General features: G+C 40.5%; 1 protein-coding gene across 2 annotated transcripts; it reads right to left on the bottom strand.

Moving 5' to 3' along the window:
• Positions 1 to 6,298: 6,298 nt before the first annotated feature.
• On the bottom strand, positions 6,299 to 18,366 carry LOC144057234 (very long chain fatty acid elongase 4-like). 2 transcript variants are annotated; one of them, XM_077574540.1, is made up of 7 exons: positions 18,049 to 18,362; positions 17,249 to 17,325; positions 14,477 to 14,664; positions 14,018 to 14,098; positions 10,346 to 10,517; positions 10,014 to 10,141; positions 6,299 to 7,955 (listed from the first exon to the last, which is right to left on the bottom strand). In XM_077574540.1, the coding sequence occupies exons 2-7, from the start codon at positions 17,313 to 17,315 to the stop codon at positions 7,635 to 7,637; spliced, it is 957 nt and encodes a 318-aa protein (XP_077430666.1). In that variant the 5' UTR covers positions 17,316 to 17,325; positions 18,049 to 18,362; the 3' UTR covers positions 6,299 to 7,634. The 2 variants fall into 2 exon arrangements, with proteins under 2 accessions (XP_077430666.1, XP_077430665.1); XM_077574539.1 differs by having other exon boundaries at positions 7,804 to 10,141; positions 18,049 to 18,366.
• Between the last annotated feature and the right edge of the window lie 557 nt (positions 18,367 to 18,923).

Genomic DNA, 18,923 nt, shown 5'->3' with positions numbered 1-18,923 from the left:
AAGCCAGACGTAACACCACCGTAACGTCACCGTATCATGATCCTGAGAGTAGACTTGATGGCAACATGGCCAAACACACTGCAGTATATACTTGCTATTCCCCGGGAAAAAAAGCCAGCAAAAAAGTGTCGCGTCTGCAATCGCAGTGAAACTAATCTGTTGTGCAAATCCTGCTGCGTCCCCTTGCACGCAGGGGAATGTTACAAAAAGAAAAACTGTATTTGAAACATCCACACAATTGTAAATAGTACCACGGTTGCACACATTTGTAAATAGTTTGCCAAATTGTTTTGTCAAATTGTTACACTGTTGAATGTAAATAAACTTATTTTGCTATCAAAAAACACTTTTTCATTGTTGGTGGTAGTGTTTTACAGAAGTAAAGCACTGTTTAGGTGTTTGTGGCATCATTCATGGAAAAAAAAAGGTGTCAAATTCACTAGAGTGCATGAAATAATATTGTTTCACAAAAAGCTTGATTTCTCCGTATTTTGTTTCAAAACAGAGCATTTGGGTGAAACTAACCATTTTCTATTGTTGATTATTGAAAAACGGAATAAGGTAGAAACAAACTTTTTTTTCTGATGAAAGATGATAGTCCAATCTTTCTTTTGGTAGTATGTGTGTTTCCATAGTCCAAACACAAATTTTTCTGTGGACCTTGAAAGATCAGTCAAAATGCTTAAATCGGCTGGCACCCACGGCATCCCTTTTCTGAAAACGTCTGGCAATCAAAGAGTTAAAAAACAATATTCCGTGAAAACCTTACACAACTGGTTAGTGTGGTGAAACAAACAACTTGCTTGCTTGACCCGCTCCCGGGCAAACAGGTTAAAGAATTGTTTACCATCTCAGGACCTTCCGTTTTAAATATTATAAATTTGCATTTTTATTATTATATTATATAGTATTATAAATTAAATACTGGCACTTTTCCAGTAGCTTTTAAAACTGCTGTTATTCAACCTCTACTTAAGTGACCTAACCTTGACCCAGAAAGTCTCTGTAATTATAGGCCTGTATCAAATTTACTGTTAATTGCAAAAATACTTGAAAAAGTCGTCGCACAACAGCTGAATGATTACATGGCCTGTAACAATCAATATGAACCTTTTAAGTCAGGATTCAGGGCTGTTTACTCGACTGAGACATCCCTTGCTAAAGTAACTAATGATCTTCTCCTCGCAATGGACTCCAAAACCTGGTCAATATTATTATTACTCGATCTAAGCACCGCCTTCGATAACGTCGATCATAACATACTACTAGAACGCCTCCAAACATGTATTGGTATTTCAGTCTTAGCACTCTCGTGGTTTCGCTCTTACCTCTCAGAGAGAACGCACCGTGTAATCCAAGGCAATGCGACCTCTGAGCTATGTAACGTTACGTGCGGAGTCCCGCAGGGATCTGTACTTGGCCCTTTCTTGTTTAACATTTATATGCGTGGTGATATTATACGTAAATATAACATAAACTTTCATTGTTATGCTGATACATTAAACAATGGATGACGTTTAATTTTCTGCTCCTTATCCTAGATAAAACTACTTGTCGGTCCTGCTCGTCATTGGCATCTGTTTACAAACACCTCTTTAAACCTCGATAAATGTATTATTAGCCAAAGTGACTCAGTAAAAAATCTCGGCATTATATATGATCCAACTCTCTCACTTCAAATACACATTAAAAATATTACTATAACTGCTTTTTTTCACCTTTGCAATATTGCTAAAATTAGTCCTATTTAGTCTGATGGTGATGTAGAGATTATAATTCATGCGTTTGTTAATTTCGCCTCAACTACTGTAATGTATTATTCTCTGGTCTTCCCATGACCAGTCTTAAAAGAATGCAGTTAGTACAAAATGCTGCAGCCAGATTTTTGACGCAGACGATAAAGTTTGATCATATTACATCGATACTAGCCAACTTGCACTGGCTTCCAGTCCACTTGAGATGCGATTTCAAGGTTTTGTTATTTACATATCAAATATTACACGGTTTAGCGCCTTCCTATCTCATCGATTTAATAGTACCATACGTTCCGCCAAGAAACCTTCGTTCGCAACACGCTGGTCTTTTGGTGATCCCAAGAGCAATGAATATCGACCAATGGTCTAACCTCCTCATAAATCACATTTTAATGGAAAAAATATCTGCCTCAAATAAAAACCAAATATCAAAATTTATAGAAACATGGTCTACGTATATAGAATATTTTAACCTAAATCTGGTTATTTAATTCTGCCTGTTAGCGAGAGCCACCACATTGCGATAACTTACATTGCTGTTTCTGTATTTGGCAATTTGTAACTAATGGTTGTGTTTTTATAGTCAGGAACTCAGTTGCTGCCAGCAGGATCAAGCGGACTACATCAAACGACACCTTAATCACCAACTCCTCAAGATTCACCTCCAATGGGCACTAAGGGTATTCGGATTCACTGCATGCCAGTGGGTTAATTCTATAAGTGCTGTCCCCCCCTGGCTGGGCGTGGGCGGCTCTGCCCCTCTGTTGACTGCTGGGTTGCGGCTGCGTCTTGGCCGTTCCCTGGGTCTCTTGGGGGGTGCTGCGTCGCGGGGCTCTCCCTGATGTCCGGGGCGGCGCCGCCCCGGGCAGACCGCAGTATAGAGCGTGGGGGAAGCGGGGGCTGTGGACCGGTGGTGTGCCTGGCGGGCATGCAGTGCCCCGTCCTGCTGCGTTGGGTTGGGGGCGCGGGCCGTGTTGGGGTGGGGGGGCGCTCCTGCCCTGGATTTCACTTTCCTTTCTTTTCTTTGGTCCTTCCTCGGGTCTCCTGACGGCCTCACGACTCTGGCTGGATTCTGAAGTGTTCGGTTTAGGTGAACGGTATGGGATTTTTTAATAGGTTTTAGGTGAACTAATGAATACATACTCACACGCACGCACACATGCACATGCACATTCTCACCAACATATGAAATGAAAATTAATAAAAAAATATATATATATAAAAAAAAAGAGAGAGCAATGATGATGACATGTCAAATCGGTAAAATTACCGAATGAACAATACTGAGCTCTCCAGAAAAAAAGAAGAAAAAAAAGAAAATGGACATGTAGCCAACATGCAGGTCTTTCTAAGGAGGAACCATACTGACACTTTTGCCAAAGAGCTTTATTTATGGGCGCAGCACAGGGAATCAACATATTGAAGACTGGTGGGGCATCCTGAGAAAGGGAAGCGTTCAGTTCTGGATAAACATGTTCAAATCCCTTCAAGACAATGGACATTTCACTGGAAGCTTCTTGTATAAAAACTTGATCCAGTTCTGCTTCCTCAATCGTGTGCAGCTAGGCAGCTGTCACATTAAGGGTTGCACCTTTATTTGAGCTGTTAACTGAAATGTCATGCTGAATTTAACATAAGAACATAAGGTCTGGAAAAAAAAAACAATCTTTGCCATATAGGATGTAACTTTCACTCACTTTCTCTCTCACACACACACAGGCACGCATGCATACAAACATGCACGCACGCGCGCGCGCACACACACGCACATACACTCCTTACCCTAGCCTCAACCATAACCCAATTCAAACCTAAACTCTAAAACCAAGTCTTGACCCTCAAAAAGAGGTCTAAACTTGTGGGGCCCAGCAAAATGGCCCCACATGGACGGTTGGGCCCCACAACTCTGTGAAATCCCAGAATGTCGACCCCACTTTGTAACAAAAACCAGACCACAAACACACACCTCTCTCGCTCTCCCTCCCTCAGTATGGAACAATTCCATACTTGAAACGAGCTAAAACAGTAGCACTTATGAGAACAATCTGTGCATGCAAGAATGACAGAAACGACACTATGTCAATTATCCATATGTTACTGTCAATAACAGAATTGAAGTCGGTGCGGAAGTCAGGAAAGCTGTCATAATATAACTAGCTCTAACACACATCCACATGTGTGGCCAATAGGCCTCCTTGAGACTTTTGACATGCTTGAAAACATTATTTCAATTCTGTGGTGAAATGCAGAAACGTTCCAAGTTTTTCTTCATCCAACTCCCTGAGGTATCTTTTAAGGTGATTCTCTACCTCTCTTTGCTTGGGAGTCATCATCTCAGGAAAGTGGAGGAGCCCTTGCACTTTGCGTGGAGTTAGTTTGAGGTTGCCAAGGATGTTCACAAGCTCATGATGGTCAAGGGAGATGCTTTGCTGGATCACCTCCTGCCAGTAGTCTATTATGTACATTGGCTTCTGTACAAGCTCGTGTGAAATTTCCAATAGGATGTCTTTCAGTGTGTCTGCGGCAACTGATCTTCTGCATTCATAGGTTTCTAGAACATCTAGTAACTCATCAAAATCAATAGAGGATAAATCATTTAGGGCCCTCTGGAGGATGACACAATTCTGTCCACCCACAAAACGCATGAAAGTTTCAAGTAGATCACTACTCACTTCTACACAGACAAGATTTCCTATTGGTAGGTACTGACAGGTTTTATAACCCAAAACAGAAACTCTTCCAATTGCCTTCCACGATTCACTATTGTGATCATGGCGGATGAAAGGAATCTTTGCATCAGTTCCTACTGTGGAGCGTTTGTAAAACTCCTGCCAGAAAGACGTAAAAACATCCCGAAGGACACCTGAGACTACACTCTTTTCCTCAGTGTTATCTGGAAGCAATCTCTTGATAGTCAAGGGTTGTGTAAGCACTGCTGGAACCATGTATTCATGGATCATTTCATTAAGGCAGTTGCCATGATGGATGACAATCATTTTAGGAGAAGTGACTGTTAATGTAGAGGGTAGATCACTGGGCACAGGTGACATGGAGGGCAGTGGTGGATCATCATCAAAGATATTTTTTTAAACGGTGTACACAAGTAAATTTTCTATTCATCAGCTGAGCACCCAAAATTTCACACAGGTTCGTACAGGTTCACCTTATTTACTGAATGACCCTCGTACATAAGTCCACGTGTTTGTTAGTTGTCATAGTTGGCGTCATAGTTTTGATGCCTTCAGTGATAATCTATAATGTACATAGTCATGAAAATAAAGCAAATGTATTGAATGAGAAAGTGTGTCCAAACTTTTGGCCTTTACTGTAAATCATGCTGTTTCTAATGAAAAGCCATGAAATGAAGAGGAATTATAGACTATTATCAAATCAATCTGGGCGAGACAACTCACAGGGGATTGAAGTTGGTAGATTCAACAAAGCAACAATTTTCCAAAAAGTCATTTAACAATGGACATTTTCGATGTTTAAATTTGTACCAACGTGCAGTTTTCCCAAAGGAAAGGACTTAAAACCTATTTAAGGATTTTGAGGTTTACTTGCACTGTAGACACACTGGAATTTTCCAAGTTGGACTATATTTTATTTTGCACGTCATTGCAGGTTCTTCATAATTTAAGTGAGTAAGTTGCCTAAATTATGTGTACATTACTAGTGATACTCCAATATTAAGTATGTAGTTTCAAGATACCTTATCCAGACGGGTTATGACTTTGTTTGGGACACCACGTTGTTCAAGGAAATCTGACACTGACTGTGATGACTGACAAGGTAGAAAAGAGCCCAGCCCCTCTAGAGAAGACTAGTATCAAAACCCAAGCTGTGTGTGGAGGTAAGCCCGGGACTATATCTAGTTGGAAATACTGTATTTTCTACGTCACACACCTGAACTTAGAGGCCTTAAAGATGGCCCACATTGCACTATGGCCCAACACATACAGTCCATGTCACAAGTTCATCATATCATAGTATCACACTTCTAGAGGGGTAGGAATTCTGTGGGGTACCCTGCCTTGTTTTGAAATTAATATTTTAGAGGTGTTGTCCTTATTCTCATTCAGAAAAACCTTTGTTGTTGCTTGTTTGAAAACGTTCCCTTGTTATGGTCACAGAGCATAATTAATTTCAGAACTGAGTGAAATATGGTATAGAAAACGCTCTAACTGGCTCATTAACATCTAATATCACACAAGTCTTTAAATCCTCTACTTTTGGAACAAAATATATGTTTGACACCGCTTGCACTCTAAGAAAATAAAGTGCACAAATAATGCTTTATTGGAATGAGAAAACTGAGCTACCTTGTACGATAATACATGCATGAGTATTTTTCATTCTTTCTTTTGATGAATTGAAACGACTGGGTTTCTTTTCAATATTTCCAAGTTACCATGACACCCTCTAGTGCTTTTAATTTCCTTTCAATGTACGCCATGCTGCCCATATGCAGTAGTGCAATCTTACTTTGGTAAAATAGTTAGTTAGTATTGCGTTTATTACACGATACAAAACAATAGAATCCATTTTTTTCTTTACCAGCATTCAGTTTAATTTCTGAGTTCAAATGTATGATATTGTACGAAAAAGATAACAACACAAAAGTAAGGTGGCTCAATGTCCAAGCCAACAAACAAGCTGAGTACAAAAGATTACAATGTAATATGTATATACAACACAAACACACACAAGCAATCTCAGGGAGATAATAAAAAAAGATAATCAGTACGTACACAAAACTGAAAAATATAGAGAAAATAAAACTGAAATGTACTGATTAAAACTATACAGGCATAACAATTAATCTTCATTAGTGGTTCATATACATAATCATTGTAGAAGTTCATTAATCCCGCTTTTTATATAAATTTATGATAGTCCAATTATCGTTTATTATTGATTTATGATTGTTTACATTCAAGCCAGCTGAATACATGGAATGAAGACAAGCCAGTAAATGTAAAACCTTTAAAACGGTGAAATAACATGACCCTTTTGCATACAACTTTTTTCACCAGCCTATGATACAACTTAGACAAGTGATAAAATTATGATATAAATACAAAAAACCCGTCCTAAAAATCAACATATGTCCAGGTGAATAACATATCAGGTCCACTTTGTTACATTACACGCAAGTAGGGACATACAAAACATACAATATATATACAGAAATAGAATATTTTACACTTTTATATCACTCTGAGACCTGCAGTGAACAACGTCTCCATAAGTGATGAAAGAATCACATCCAACTTCAAAATAATATAATAATAATACATTACCCTTCTCTTTTATAATGTACCATTGGATGTTGACATACTGTAGAATCCTCCATCTTTACTGCAGTATTTGGTGAATAACTGCAAAGTTGTCTTTTGGAGTGATGTACGATGTGATGAGTTATGAATGCCATGTTAGAGTGACGTTGCGCCAGCATTATCATTACCAACTCACCTTTGACTTTAGAACAATTGATCAGCTTTATACATGTGAAATAACTGTGTGCAATGTAAACAGACATGATTATGAGTTCTGAATGTGCTAAAAAAATAAATAAATAAAACCTCAGGATTTTTTTTTATTTCCCATCAGACCATCTCACCACTTGACATCCCTAGAAAGTGAAGTAAAACTTCACATCTGACACGCGAGTATTTTGGCCTATTTGTGACAATTCAGCCTCTGTATGACCTTTAGCATCTCTTGCTAGCAAAACAAAGCTCTCACAACACAAGCCAGCCTCATCATGTCTTGAAATGAATACATCACACATTTACTTCGTCCACCTTTCCTCAAATGAGGTCTTCTGCAGCCTAACACAATAGAACTCAAAGCAGATCTGTCTTACCTCAACCTCCTCTAATCTCTTTTTGCTCTTCCTTTCCTCTTTCTCCTGCTAGTGCTTTCCTGGGGTTTGTCATCTTTGCTCCCCGTCACCGCCGCGCCATTGGCGGCCTTGTTGAGTCCGTTTGGGGCCCCGTTCGAGATGGCCTTGCTTGCTTTGGAGGAGGAGGCGTCGCGCCTGGGCTGCTGGCGGCGGTAGGTCTGGTAGTAGAAGTTACCGAAGAGGATGATGAAGGTGATGGCGTAGCAGATGAGGGAGTAGTGCATCCAATGAGGGAAGTCACAGTTGACATAGAGGGACAAAGCCGTGTGGCCAATGGTGACGTGGAACTGGATCTGAGACACATGCAGAACTTCAGATTTGCAGATTGAGGACCTCAGTGAGTTAAACTTAATTTACAATTAACAAGGATCACAGGCCTTTGTGATGAAAACCAGCATTAGTATGTATTTTATGTGACTGTGTTGGGTTTATAAAAACCCTTCAAACTAGGAGTGTGAATTGCCTAGTAGCTGGCGATTTGATTTGTATCACGATTCATAGGTCACGATTCGATTCGATGCGAATCTATAAATGGATTATTGCGATTTTTATTTTTTTTACTTAAATTTTGAAAATACTAATCAGTAAACTTGTACATGTACACTGTAAGATTTGTATGAAAATGTATTTATTTATCTGAAAATTCAAGCTTATAACTGAGCCACTGCATTTAACAAACAGGTTGCAGTTTCATGTTTGAACAGCATTAATATAACATTCTTCCATGCTTAATGTGTGAATCCTAACCCTAAATAAGACGTTTTGTTGAATATACCTATCAAAAAATTGATGTTTAAAAATCCATTCGGACGCATATCGAATCAATTCGAGAATTGCGCGCTGTAACTTCGCAATATATTGCCGAATCGATTTTTTCTAACACCCCTACTTCAAACCATTTATCCCAACGTGTTTAGTGGAACACTTCAGTTAAATAGATGAATGCAGATTAACTTATTTGCTCCCCCCAAAAAAACGTATAAAAATGTTCTATTTTAAATATTGCCATGGTCCCAAAAACATATTTATATGGGAGGGAAGGGTTACGTTTTATTTTTTATTTTTTTTATGCTAGACCATATAGAAGGCTTTGGTGCAACCTCTGACATGAAGAGGTCGCTTAAAGCAATGGTAGTTAATACAAAAAACGGCCAGCAGGTGGCAGCAGAGTATAAGAGATGAACGGCCATGTTGCAACAACTGTTTTCCCCAGTGTTTTCAACAGTTTGTCAATAATGATGAAACTTAGCTATATTCTAATGCTAATTGCTGCAAAACAGATACAAATATACTTTTTTCTGTCATGATTTGGGTCAGCTGTTCTGTTTCCCTTGCAGGCACTGGGGAAACAGCTGGTGGGTGGAGCCCACCATACACACCTGCTGCCCATCATTCCATCAGGCCAGGATAAAAGCCTGACGGACACAGCAAGGAGTGTCGGGTGATTACCTCGAGACGCTACTCTCCTGACCCGACTGGTTTCGCTCCCACAAGAATTTTCTCCTGCTTCTCATGACTTGCCTTTTTGCCGCCATCGAGCGTGATTTTGGTTTTGTTTGTTGTCCGCCTGTGAGCGTGATTTTGTGTTTGCTTTTGTCCGCCTGTGAGCGTGATTTTGTGTTTGCTTTTGTTAGTAAATCAAAACTACGTTATCCGCATCCTTGCCGTGGCTCTCCTACCTCCCTGCATCTGGGTCCTCCATTCACAAGCCGTGACATTTTCCTGATGAAAGAAGACACTCTAATCTTTCTTTTGGTAGGCTTCATGTTTTTATAGCAATAGAACACAATATTCTGTGGGCCTTGCAAAATCAGTCAAAATCCAGTAAAACAGCCGGGAGCGAAAGGGGTTGCTTCAGTGAAAATGGCTGAAAGTGTATAAATTAATGGAGAATATAAAATGTCTTGTTAGATTTTAGGTGATCCAGGAGTACCTAATCATTTGGCCAAGTTGCATTTGATGATTGGTCATTTTTGGCATGTTGAAAATCATCCCCAAGGTGAATTAATGAGCTATATGTTTTGAATTTCAATTTGAAACAATGTAAATGTGAAATGTTGAATCTGCCATCGGGAATGAATTTTGGGGTGAAAAACATGGAATTGTGGGTAAACCGTGAATTTTCGGAATGAGAAAAATGTATGTCCTGTTGCCGTGCGTTTTTGGAAAATGTGGAAGTTGGAATGGTGAGAATCAGATGAAAAAATGTGGAAGTAGTTGCAGGACAAAAAAGTGTGCGTAATAAAACGGAAAAGAAAAAGAAAGTTAATGGTGTAGAATAAAATACTGCTTGTGTGAAGGCCTCCACGTTTACACAATGATCTGAGTCTCATAGCAATGAAACATATTACCATCTGGATGATGGTCAGGTACTTTTTCCACCACAGGTACTTTTGGATCTTAGGACCACAGGAAGCCAGGCCATAGTAGAGGTACATCAACACATGGATTGCTGCGTTCATGTGTGCACCAAAAAATGCTGAAAATATAACAAAGGTTGAAACAATTATTAACTTAGATTGGCCCATACTGTATGTATTTTCATAATTTTGTCAGCACAAACCTTCAACATGTACTGTGACATGGCTTATTTTCATGTTTTAATTGAGAAAGACTGAACTATAATAATGAGGGACACAGAGTAAAAAGCCTGCCATGTGCTGTTGTAAAATGAGCCACTCACACTGTCCTCCCGCCACCCATTTGATGCCGATCCACCAGAGTGTGAACATGGTGCAGTGGTGGTAGACGTGCAGAAAGGTGACCTGGCTGAACTTCTTCCTCAGGATGAAAAACACCGTGTCCAGGTACTCGATGCCTTTGGAAATGAAATACCACCACAATGCCCCTGCCACCTGAGTGGGGTACAGTGAAAAAAAACTGAAATCCATGATTGGGGTGGAAATACTCAAGAGCTCTTACCTCAACCCCATAAAACACTTTTGACATGAACTAGAAAAGAGATGGTATGCCATCTGGCCAACTAAATTTTTTCTACAACCAGATCACCTGAGCATTGGCTTCTTTTGTTTGTTAGGTTATTTTTTTAGTGTGTAGAGTACTTGTTTTAGAAGGTCCCTTCCAAAAACACCTATTTCTTACAATGAGCTTTATGCTGTTTTTATTCACCTTTTATTCACCCATGCAAGAAGAAGATGAATCTGTGACAAAAAATGTAATGTTTTGAACTGGCACACTGAAAAGGGAATGTTTTTGCGAAAACGCTAGTTTCCACCGCTTTCTTTCTTTCCGACAGTTAACACGTTAAAAAATAAATAAATGACTATATATATATACTGTATATATATATATATATACTGTATATATATATATGCACACACATATAAAAGTAAAAATAAATACAGCTTGCAAACTGGAGATTTAACCGATTTCAACCGCATGAAAGTTGATGATTTAATTAAGCGTTTTTGTAGTCGCCATGGATTGCCTGTTACGAGGACTGCGTTCGGCAACAGACAGAAACGGAAAGACAAACTTGCTTCCCTTGCATATGCTGCATCGATTCAAAAGCTACCAGTCTTATTGACAAAGAAGGGAGAGACGCTATAAAAAATGACTAAGCCATTGTTAATCGTTGGAGACAAAGTAATTTCTGACCCCTTGACGACAAGTGACAAATGGCTGGAAGAAGCCCATGTTTTGAAACTTTGGCCACCTTGCATGTCAGCCGATATTGCTGAATGTGTGCACTTCAGTGTGCACCGGGGGTTGGATCGAGGACACAAAACCAGGACACGATCAAGAGACGGGTAGGATCTTTCTTCACTGAAGGGGTCACAATTGGGGCTAGATAGAGGCAGGTTCTTAAATGACCGTCACTCCATTAGTTTAGCTATGTCTGCTAGCAAGGTTCGTGATGCTTCTGTCTGTTCCGTCTGTTCCCTCGGTTTCAGGATATTGACAAAATAAATGCGTTCAAGAAAATTTCCATTTTAGCCTCTTTTACGGCCGTTTGAATCTTTCTTTTTCTGTCTGGAAATTGGGAAGAGTGAATGGAGGTTTACAAGCGTACACTTTTGTCTTTTCGAACTTTGCAATGGTGTTTTTTTTTTTGCCTATAAACTCCATTAGGACAGCTAAAAATGGCACCAAGTGCACGTGTTATTTTGTCATTTAAAGGTGAAGGCCATTTAAACAATGCTTGCAAGCTTTAAGGTGTGCAGTTACGCAAACACTTTCAGTACTCCATTCGCTGCCATTCAAAGGTTTTCTTAAACTTGATTTTCACGCATGCTCAAACATAAATGCGCACTTCGCTTATATCAGGGATGTGATTTGACCAAAGTGAAATTATCTGAAAATTTAGCCGGGGGTCTGGGGCCCCGCAGCTCATGGGTTTTCCGTGTTTTTAAGTACTTTCAATGCACTCACATGACAAAGAAATAGACAAAACAACAGCATAAATTTTCAATGTATATTGAACTATCCCATATAAAATGGCAGTTTTAGTCAACTCAAAATCAGTCACATTCAAAAACATTGGACTGCCTTTGCTTTTAAAAACTATCACTGAGAATATCATCATATCTAACTAATGTGATTACTAAGTTAACACATAAATAATGTTGAAGAGTTCAAATTTCATGAACAAATAATTGTATCATGACCAAATGAAAAGTAACTCATATTAGAGCATACCACAAATGTCTTTGTTATAGCAGAAGATGTTATCTGTCGGAGTCATGTGTATACACAATGAACTACAAATAAAAAATTAAAAAAAATCTGAATTTTTTTTTTTGGGGGGGACGGGGGGAGATAAAAAAAGCGGAATTCCGCGAATTAGCGGAACAATCACATCCCTGTTATATACACAAACTGTTTTCCCTCCCATACTGTTGATATGCATTGCATGGCACATCTAAACATAATAATATGAATAAAATAAAAATTATGCACCTGCTGTTTAAACAATGCACTCCATTCGCCGTTTTTTTAAAACTTGATTTTCACACATGCGCAAACGTAATGCGCACTTCGCTTATGCAAGCCGGCGAGACTTCCTTGTTCGCCGAGCCGCTCACTCGATCAATGATAGGCAGTTTGCAACGACGGAGTCCAAACCCAAGACACGCTTAGGACCGCCCCCTCATTTGAACATTTCATCCTGGCAGAGCATCTGCTGCCTGAAATAAATAAATGTGAGGACAGAGTGATATTTATTTCTATTTATATATTTATTTTGTATGTATTTCGACATTTATTTTTATGTTTTGAATCTCGTTTTTTATTTTTGTATTTATTTTTACTTTTATTAATTTATTCAGGGGTATATATATATATATATATATATATATATATATATATATATATATATATTGTTGTTTTTATTTCAATTCATATAATTTTTTTATTTAATTTTGGAATGACATTTTTTATATCTGTTTTTATTTTCATTTTTAGTCATTTATTTATTTTGGTGCTCTATAGCAACATGGCTGAGAGTGGTCGTCTCCTATCCGTGAGGTTGTGGGTTTGATCCTCACCCCTGGTGGCCATGTTGAAGTGTCCTTGAGCAAGACACTAAACCTCGATTTGCTCCCAGTGGACCTGGCACGCCTTACATGTGTGAATGGGTGAATGGGTGAATGTGAGGCTTAAATTGTAAAGCGCTTTGGGCACCATATGGTGTAGTGAAAAGCGATATATAAAAAGCAGTCCTTTAACCATTTTAGTGAGCACCTGGGAGAGATTTGCAGCAATTGATGTTGACGTTGACATAAGTACAGATGCATGCATGCGTTATTGGTTCAGGTTGAATGCAGTTTATGACATCGAGTGGCGTGAATTAATCTTGTTTACATCAAGCATTAGACTGCCCGGTAATGTGAACATGCAGTGGAAAGGATTGGTTTTGCCTGGAGGACCCTACATCTTCTTTAAGCTAAAAAAGACTGAGTGTAACCTCTTTCAACAAAACACGACCAACTGTATTATTGTGTAGATATTGGTACGTCTCAAGCTTTTTAAATTAATAGCCTCGCCTTCCAAAGCAACAGGGCTGAGAAAATAGTTGCAAATACACTTGTACGTTATATTTGGCCACTTCTTTATCTCATCTTCCCACCCCTCTACGTTTGTAGGAAGCAGGATTGTGTTATCATCTTTTTTAAACTGCAAAAACTGGTGTCTACACATGGTTTACGTCATTCAAACGAGCTAGCGTGCATTGTTTGCAAATATGCAAATCCGAGGCCAGAAGTTGTTTTTTGCATTCACGTAAAGGCTCATGGGTTGTAGGAATAAGGTGGATAAAAGAACAAGTTAACGATATTGCTTTACAATACAGTGTTTGCATTATATTAAATCATACAGGTTGGCTCATGGCACTCACCCTGACTTCATTGGGGTCGTCTGAGTAGTCCACCCGTTGACAAATGTAGCTGTAACTTGCTGCCCGGGCTGCCATAAAGAGCTACAGGATCAAAATTATTAATCATCAGTCCGTCACAGTTGGGTAATTAAACAGAAAATGGCAGACACTCAAGGAAGCGGAGGGAAAGCATCCAAAGACAGATACTCTCAAACAGAGGTGGCAAATCCAGGTCCAGAAAGTAAAACTCCTGCCACATTGGCTTTAGGCAGGTAACCAAACACCTGAGGAGCTATAGCTAGGGAGCTTGCTAGCTAGCACATGGGGCTAAAGCCAAACTGTGGCAGTGTTTTTACTTTCTGGACCTGGATTTGCCACCTCTGTCCTCAAATGAGGTTAATCAAATTTGCAGGATAAAGCTGTCTGTCCGCGAGGTAGAAGCAGCTGACTTTAATGCTTTTTTGGCACCTAAATCTTTACCTCTTTGAAGATGAAAAAGTTGAGGAAGACCATACTGAAGTTGTAGACAATGAGCGTTTTGCGAAGCTGAAAGGGCTCCCTGTTCTTCATGTATTTGGGCCCCAGCCAGAGGAACAGCAGGTAGGATGCACTGATGGCTAACGTGGGCAAGGGGTTGTCCATTAGGGGCCATTTTTCCACCCGCTTGTCTGTAGGAAAGATTTTGAACATTGAACTGGCCACTTTGGCTTTGTGTGTGCGTGTGTGTGTGTGTGTGTGTGCGTGCGTGTGTGTGTGTGTGTGTGTGTGTGCGTGCGTGTTTTACAACACTCATTCAAAATGAACGACTGTAACATCATAAATAAATAATGAAGTGAGAAAACAGTACTGTGTGGTGTTAGTTGACAGAATTCCCCCACAGAACTAATGTTTGTTGAGGGTGTTGACTAGGGGGGGAGTTAGAGTGACGGACTTCCTGTTTTGGTTGTGGAGTGATGTGATGTCAGTGTGTGATGCTCAGTAAAGTTTTTTGTAACACTCCTCCTGCGTCTCCTTGGCTTCGGCACCACAACAGTATATCACACAAGATCTCAGCATAATGCCTCATTAGACCTCACTTCGGCAAGCATCAAACAACTGAATGTGTGTTTTTCTTTGTTTGGATTTTGGACTATTATTTTAGAGAAGGAAAAGCGTCAACAGGATACACAAGTGGATACACGTCACACTTTTCTGCCATCCAATAGAACAGTGGTTCTCATCACCGGTCCTCGAGTACCCCTGATCCAGCCTGTTTTCCATGTCTCCAATAGCCAACACAGTTGTTTCAAACAATCAGCTAATCAGCATGCTCTGCATGAAGCCTGATAACGATCCTCAGCTGTGTTGGCTGAGAGAAACATGGAAAACAGACTGGATCAGGGGTACTCGAGGACCGCGGTTGAGAACCACTGGAATAGAAGATCATTTATTTGTTCTGTCTGTCACTAAAAGTTGCTGGCATAGATAGATGGACAACGATACATTATTTGTTATAAATAAATGATTGTTTGATCAATAATGTGTCCCGCCACAATGGTTGGGAATTACTGGCTTATTGTTTGTTTGTTTTAATGTATTTTAAATGTATTGCCATCTTGCTTTTCATTCTGAAGCACATTGAGTTTACGCTTGCCATATGAAATGTGCTACACAAATAAAATTGACATTGACCATCTCCCTGAGCTGTCACCTTATCATGATGAAGGGGTTTGTGTGACCAAATAATCCTGTCTGGGGGTTTATGCCCCTGCCAGGGTCACTCATGACAAACACGTCCTAGGTGAGGGACCAGACTAAGGACAGCTCAGAGAGCCCTGATGATAAATAAAAATGGACTCGGTTTTCCCTTGCCCGGACGCAGGTCACGGAGCCCCTCTGGAGCCAGGCTTGGAGGTGGGATTTGGTGGCGAGTGGCTGGTGGCTGGTGGCCGGGCCTGCACCCATGGGGCCCACATGCCCCAAAAAGGCAATGTTGGTCCCCTACCCAGGTGGATAGGAGGGTAGCTTCCCTCCGCCTTTTAGGTGGGGGGGACGGGTCTCATCACTGTTATTTGTTCCTGTACCCCAAATATCAGTTCAGAGTGCCCATGCTTTTTGGAATCCTCTGAAGGAGTGCTGGAGAACTCTCCTGCTGGGGACTCCATCATTCTGCTGGGGTACTTTGGTTTGGGGGCCTCAGTATTGCATCTCTGCTTTTTTCGGATATTGTGGTACAGTTGGCTTCTTTACATATATAGTAGATGCACGATTGGGTGTGCAAGGTGGTCTCCAATTGCCCACGTCACATGTGGGGCTGACTACACCATCCTCAAGGGGGGATCTTGTATATATACCTATGTATCAATGTACTTTGCGGGTGCCAATCTCATCTCTCATCATAACTCAGTAAGTTCATTTCTGCTTCTAAAATGTCAAGCATGTGTGCGCTTCCACCGCCCTGATTTGAATGGGAATGAGGGGCGCTGCTTCCATTCGAGTCGGCTGTGTTACATAGCAAAATGGCGCAAACACCTCCTTATGTGTAAAGAAGAAAACTCCACCCAGCACTAGACTTGCACTGGGCACAAAATTAGAACCCTGTCGCCCCGCCAGCCTGAAAACACCTTGGGATCACTCTGGAAGATATGTTTCAGCTCATTACAGTCGAGAGAACAGACAAGAGGCAAAAACTTACATCCACACCAAAGCTAGGGATTTCACTAAAGCTAGACATTTATTCTCACAAAAGAACACTAATCGCCCGGTAGAACGTCCGCACGATCACAGTCTGAACCGTGGAACCAACCACACTTCATTTCGCATCACAAAAATAAATTGTGTTGAGTCGACCAGGGAAGCTTCTGCAACAGCGTCCTTCTCGTTCACAGTCTGAGCCTCAACTGGCGGGAACTCATGGTAGGCGCTTGTACTTAGGCATCACTTGATGACATCACCCGCTAGTGACACACCCAAACAAAAGATCCATATTCCTTACATCTGTTACAAAGAACTGGATGAAGAAGCTGTGGAGAGGGAAGTCTGGGCTTCCGAGTTACTGCCCCTGCAACCCAACCCAGGATAAGCAAAAGAAAATGGATGGATGGATGGATGGATCGATGGACACTGACACAAAAAAAAAAACAGTTACGAATAATCTTTATGATTGTTGCTGTCCACTGAAAATCATGTAGGCTGTCTGTACTGTATTGTTATTATAGAAAAAACATCAAAACATTTCTTACTTTACATTGTATGACTAAGACCCATAATTACCTGCGATGGTTAAGGTCCATTTGTAGAATTCTATGGTGTCATTAATTAGATGTGTGACAATCTCCATGTCTGATGACCTGGAATGAAGAAAACAGAGCTGAGTGGACTTTAAAAAAATATAGGCACAAATCCCAAGCACACTGTCATCATATTGATACAGTATGGTCTGTATCATGCTTGCTAACTCTGTGTCTGCTTGTTAATGTATTAGATTAGTAAGCAGACCAAGCCACAGGCAGGCCACGGACCAACCACGATGGATGCTCTATAGGCTTGAATGCGCACAATGGCACGGAGCATGTGGCGGGACAGCGCATGTGTCAGCACTTTTTTTTTTCGGCCAGAATACGACCACAGGCAATAGATGCGTGAGGGGGAGGAGGAGGAGGAGGAAGAGAAGGAGGGGGAGAAGGAGCAGGGGGAGCATAGCTGCCACTGAAGAACACTTTGGCTTGATATAATGGTCCTTTAAGAAAAGAAAAAAAACAGCATCCACCCATCACCAACACCCCCATTCGCCCAAGCCTGCTGCAGCATCCGCTATCGGTCTCTTTTTGGTTCAACTGTTTTCAATACAACACCCCAAATCACCATTAATTACAAATCACCTTGTGTGACTAATACGTTTAATGTGCAGCAGAGGCCTCTTTACATTTGCATTCTGCGGCATACACTCCGGCCTTCACCTTCACAATGATGAACGGTTCTCTTAGAACCGCTATTCAAATTCAAAATGACTGTCGATCAGTTTTGCACAATACGAATAACACAAAATATAAACCAGTTAGGTAGCCCATTACCTCTCCTTTATCCGTCTTATGATGACATTCAATGCAAGGTCATGCAGCTTGTGCGTGGTCCCTCCTCCCAATCGGCCAGTGTACGTTCTCGGTCTCTCTGTCTCTCCCTCTCTCTCCCTCGCTCTCTCTCTCCCTCTCGCACTCTTTTTTTTAAGTCTTAATTGCTCAGGATCCGCGGCGAGTTATATGGCGATAGCATGAATGTGGCGTCCTGTCGCCACCCTCAGTCGATGGTTTGCCTCAATTCTCTTGAGCCTTCACAGCAGCTCCGTCAGGTTACCTCCTCGCACACCAACACACACTCTGTAACGGTGCTGCGTTCATATCCATATTTCAAAATAAAGTAGTCTTTTGAAAGGCGAACGCACTGAGCTATATACTGTAATGCCTGGTTTTATTTTCGCAAGTCTTACGTGATTTCTGTTTTTTGTTTATCTGTTTATTATGTGGAGCTACTACATTCAGATCACGCTGGGTGCGTGAGGATGGTGGAAGGATGCTTTAAACCTGCGCACAAAAAAAGACGGATGCAGTACAAGTACCCCAGTGACATCAAGCACAACAAGGTAAAACAGGAAACACATTATTTGTGCCATCAAAATATTTTTCTCCGTTTCTTTCACGTCGGACTGCACAGTCAGACGCGCTAGATCCACTACAAGACCATTTCGACGCCTTCTTAAAATAATCGCCTAAATCATATTTTCCTCAGATTTTTCAGGAAACACAAAAAAATTAACCATTTGCATCACGAGGAGATGATTTAGGCAAAACAAAAAATGCACACAAAAAAAGACGTAGGCAATCATTTTAAGAGGGTGACAATTTGTTTCATGTATTTGATACAAGTCTGTATCTCTTCACTTATGATGCAC

This window comes from Vanacampus margaritifer, chromosome 9 (assembly GCF_051991255.1).
Source record: "Vanacampus margaritifer isolate UIUO_Vmar chromosome 9, RoL_Vmar_1.0, whole genome shotgun sequence".
Lineage (NCBI taxonomy): Eukaryota > Metazoa > Chordata > Actinopteri > Syngnathiformes > Syngnathidae > Vanacampus > Vanacampus margaritifer.
This window is presented reverse-complemented; position numbering and strand designations above follow the sequence as displayed.